The sequence below is a fragment of the Macadamia integrifolia genome, chromosome 6 (genome assembly GCF_013358625.1).
Source record: "Macadamia integrifolia cultivar HAES 741 chromosome 6, SCU_Mint_v3, whole genome shotgun sequence".
Taxonomy (NCBI): Eukaryota; Viridiplantae; Streptophyta; class Magnoliopsida; order Proteales; family Proteaceae; genus Macadamia; species Macadamia integrifolia.
In genome coordinates this window covers 13,709,974-13,714,816 of record NC_056562.1, presented here as the reverse complement: position 1 = coordinate 13,714,816, position 4,843 = coordinate 13,709,974, and the positions used below count along the sequence as shown (strand labels likewise).

General features: G+C 38.3%; 1 protein-coding gene across 1 annotated transcript; it reads right to left on the bottom strand.

Annotated features, from left to right (window-relative positions):
* Positions 1-246: 246 nt before the first annotated feature.
* LOC122082641 (probable glutathione S-transferase) lies at positions 247-1,934 on the bottom strand. Its single transcript, XM_042650334.1, has 2 exons — positions 1,530-1,934; positions 247-757 (listed from the first exon to the last, which is right to left on the bottom strand). Exons 1-2 carry the CDS (start codon positions 1,836-1,838, stop codon positions 389-391), a joined length of 678 nt encoding a protein of 225 aa, XP_042506268.1. The 5' UTR covers positions 1,839-1,934; the 3' UTR covers positions 247-388.
* Between the last annotated feature and the right edge of the window lie 2,909 nt (positions 1,935-4,843).

Genomic DNA, 4,843 nt, shown 5'->3' with positions numbered 1-4,843 from the left:
GTATGAAAATTTTGATTGATGAGATATAAAATCATAGTTGACTAATCTGGATTCGAAAATAATTTGGAAGGACCTTATTATTTCATGGATTCCTTTAGCTACATATGAGATTAGCAAAAATCTTATTAAAACTATGTCCTAATATATTCTAAAAGACATCAAGATTTGTGCTAGAATAAGTGAGAAAATAACAGAAAATTCAGACTCTTTGCTACCAGATTGAAAGCAATTAAAAGATCAATAACATAAATAACAAGCTCTTTTATTACCAAACATGTAACATAGAAAAAAACCCAAGGATTAAAGTGTAAAGAAACTAATTATCATCATAATAAGGGTGATATAATGTTTGCAGCATCTTCACCAGAACTGAGATGTACGCCTAAACTCATTTATAAACCATGGATTTGGATGCAGTTATGGCTTCCTTGCGAGCTTGGAAGAAAGCAAATAGTTTATCTCTTGGTGGCAAACATTCCTTGACAACTTCACAACTGAGGAATTCTTCACTCCATTTGCATAAGTTAGGGAATTTATCCTCATCTAATAATTTGATTTCTACCACATCCTCAAGCACTCCAACCCAAAAGGCTATGAAATTAGCTGCAATGTCCACAAGCCCAATATTGTATCCTCCAAAGAACTTCTTCCCCTTTAGCTCATTTTCAAGTGTGTTCATAAGCTCCCATGCCTCTTCCATGGCCTGCTCTTGTTCCTTTCCTTCATTCCAACAAGCCTTCCATATTGCTGCGAAGAACTATGTACATCACAATAAGGAAATGTTAGTTTAGCACATTAAGAGAAAGAACAGCTTGATTTGGGCTTAGACCATTTGATAAACTCAATCTCTTGATGAACATGAAATTTCAATAAATAAAAAGAGTTATGGGATTCATTTGTTTCCTTACTGTGACTCCTTTACCCCCCATAACAGTGTGGGAGAAATCACTCAGCCCTCCATCCATTAAAAGTCAGTTTGACCAAATCAGCTCTTCATGCATTGCGTCTCAAAATAAAAAAATATTGATGTACTAAGTTATATCTTTAATGATTTTTTTTTAAACACAAAAATAATAACAATAATATAAAAATAAGTACTTATATTATGTGGTTAATAAAGTTTCTCAAATAAGTAATAAGTTGGGGGAAAATTTTCCTTCCCCCACCATTGTGATTTTATTATTACTTCCATCTCCTATACATTGATGATGGTCCAATAATTTATTTTTGTCTTGTTTCTTAAGAGAGGATTTGCTACACTAAACAACGTAGGAACAACTTCCATACAAATAGCCATTTTACATCATCACCACTTCAAAGAAATTTGAGTTTTCCATGTCTTAAATTTAAGGTTTGAAAATGTCAAATATGTTTGGAAATATCATCAAATTCGACATGTGACTTATCTAATAAACTCTCCATCTATCTAATGGTTAGAATGATTAAATACGGAAACCTACTATAGTGAGAAAACATAAAATTACAAAATTTGAAAAGCACTATGTCTTAACTGTGGAAGTCTCTCTTACCTTCTCATCTATGAACTTAACCCAGAAACGGGCTATGGCTCTCTGGTAAGGATCTTTAGGCATTATGCTATAACCTTCCCATGTCTCATCGATGTATTCGAGTATGACAATGGATTCAGCGATGGGATTTTCATTGTGTAGGAGCACAGGGATCTTCTTATGAACTGGGTTATATTTGAGAAGCAGAGGACTCTTGTTAGCAAGATCTTCTTCAATGTATTCATAAGAGACGCCCTTCAGTTTTAGAGCTAGCTCTACTCTGCGACTGAAAGGACTTCCCCATGAGCCCAACAACTTCACTTCTGCCATTTTAGCTCTGAACTGCGATTAAGCAATTCCTAAGATCTTGGAGAGTGATATTTTCTTGCCTTAGGCACCTCTAGCTTAGGATTTATATAGAGAGTTAGCACTTGGGATGCTTCTTGGTTGAAATTTTCAAGTCTATAGTCTATGTGCACAAGGTTTTCTTAATCGCCAAGTCTCAAAGTTTTCTTAATCCTCACGTCTCCTTAGTTAAATGATTTCGTATTTCTTAATATTGTTGACCATATAATTCAAGAAACAAACAGCCACGTCCAGAGGTTTCCTTAATCACCAAGTCTCCTTAGAATTTTCAATTTTGTATTGAACGTGAACGCATGCACTTGAAAAGACTTCATTCTTCTTAATGGCCCAATGCTATTCGAGTGAATTGTTGTAGTACCTCGTAAGAGGCAGGTCTTGGGTTCCAATCATGTTGTAAGAACCTCAAAGATTTTGCTTTCCTGTGCGGTGAAGACTGGATCCCTACACTAGTAAGGCAATGTACATGCTGTTGCAAGCCTAATATATACAAATCATATATAGCACTTGTTGGTGTATGATGACTTGTATTCCGTCGCAGTTTAATCTAGGGAGTACTGGTGCAGCACCTAGACAGGCAGGACAGCGGTCCCCCTAGCCGGTTAGCGGGCCGTGAGGGTTGCAAGGGGGGCAAGAGGCCCCCCTGCATAACAGATGGTGTAGGGGGGCGCAGCCCCCCGATCGAATTTTTTTATTTAAGGGCAATTGTAGTTTAATCCGGATTAGGGTTTTTTCGTTATATATTTGTAGCGAGGGTTTCTTTCTCTGTAATGCAAGCAATACTGAGAGGTGTGAGGACGAGTGTTGTAACCCTATTCTCCATTGATAGTGAAGCAGGATCTCATCTCACCGGGGACATAGGCAAGCTTGCCGAACCTCGTAAAATCCGTGTGCATTGTTTGTTTTGTTTTTCCATTATCTTCTGCATCGTTTTAGGGTTGCGTTTCTACAAATTGGTATCAGAGCTCTAGGTTTCCGTTTTTTAGGGTTTACTATCACGATGGCAGGGAAGGGATCGAATGTCAAGTATGACATCGAGAGTTTTAATGGGAAGAACAATTTCACCCTCTGGCGTCAAAGGATGAAGGATCTTCTGATACAGCAGGGTTTGGCGAAAACGTTGTTGGGGAAGTCGAAGAAACCTGCAAAAATTACTGACGAAGATTGGGAAGAGATGGAAGAAAAGGCAGTAAGTGCTATTCGATTAAATCTTTCTGATGATGTCCTACAATATGTTGTGGGTATCGAATCTGCACCGCAGTTATGGACGAAACTTGAAAGCATCTACATGACGAAGTCCTTAACGAACAAGTTGTTCGTGAAGAAGTAATTGTATTCTCTACAGATGGAGGAAGGTACGGATCTATTAGAGCATCTTAACATGTTCAATCAGATCGTAAGTAAACTTGTAAACCGGGAGGTTAAGATCGAGGATGAAGACAAGGCGTTACTATTGTTGTCGTCGCTCCCAGAATCATATGATCACCTAGTAACGACTCTCTTGTATGGGAAAGAGACCCTTGAGATGGATGAAGTTGCAGTTGCCCTTATGTCCAATGATACAAGGAAGAAGGCCAGTAGTACGAAATCTCAAGGAGAAGGTTTTTTCGGAGGCGACAAGGAGCAGGAAAGAGGGAGATCAAATCAGAAGGGATCTGGGAAGAGTCGATCGAAATCAAAAGGGGCAAAGACAAAGGTCTCTTGTTACTATTGCAAGAAGGAAGGTCATCTGAAGAGAGAGTGCTTGAAGAGGAAGGAGGACTTAAAGAAGAAAGGTGTAGATAAGGCATCTAAGGAAGCTAGCGTGGCTGACAGTTCAGATGGAGATGATGGAGATGTACTCTCTATATCATCAGGTAAGAATCAACCTTCTGATTCTTGGATTTTAGATTCTGGATGTTTGTATCACATGTGTCCACATAAGGATTGGTTTGATACATATCAACCATATAATCGTGGGTCTGTCCTAATGGGGAATGATACCGTATGCAAGATCATTGGGATAGACACTATCAAAATCAAGATGTTTGATGGGATAGTAAGAACCTTAGCAGATGTGAGATATGTACTAGAATTAAGGAAAAACTTAATATCTTTGGGGGCACTTAACTCAAATGGCTGCAAGTACATAGCAGAAGGTGGAGTTCTCAAAGTTATTAAGGGTGTAATGGTTGTCATGAAGGGACAGTTAGCAGGAAACCTATACAGACTCATAGGGAGCACAGTTATAGGTGGAGCATCTGTGACTACAGGTGCAGTATTTGATATAGATGATATCTATCTGTGGCATATGTGGTTAGGGCATATGGGAGAAAGAGGATTGATGGAGCTTCATAAAAGGAAAATGTTAAAGGGAGTAAAAACTTGTAAACTGGACTTCTGTAAGTATTGTGTATTTGGAAAACAGTGCAAGGTCAGTTTCAAAACTGCAAAACATAAGAGTAAAGGGGTGTTTGATTATGTACACAGCGATGTATGGGGTCCTTCAACAACAAAATCTAAAGGTGGGGTAAAATACTTCGTGACCTTTGTTGTTGATTACTCAAGGAAAGTCTGGATCTACTTCATGAAGCATAAAAGTGAGGTGTTCACTAAATTTAAGGAATGAAAGGCTGAGGTAGAAAGGAAGACAGGAAAGAAAATTAAATACTTGAGAACAGATAATGGAGGAGAGCACACATACAAGCCGTTTCTAGAATTGTGCAAAGCTGAGGGGATTACACGTCACTTCATGGTTCCAAAGACACTACAACAAAATGGTGTAGCTGAAAGGATGAACAAAACACTTCTAGAAAGAGCTCGGAGTATGAGGCTGAATACAGGGTTGAGCAAGAGATTTTGGGCAGAAGCAGTAAACATGACATGTTTCCTCATCAATAGGTCTCCATCAAAGGCGATTGATTGTAAAATTCCTAAAGAGGTATGGACAAGAAAACCAGTAGATTATTCTATTCTAAAAATATTTAGTTATC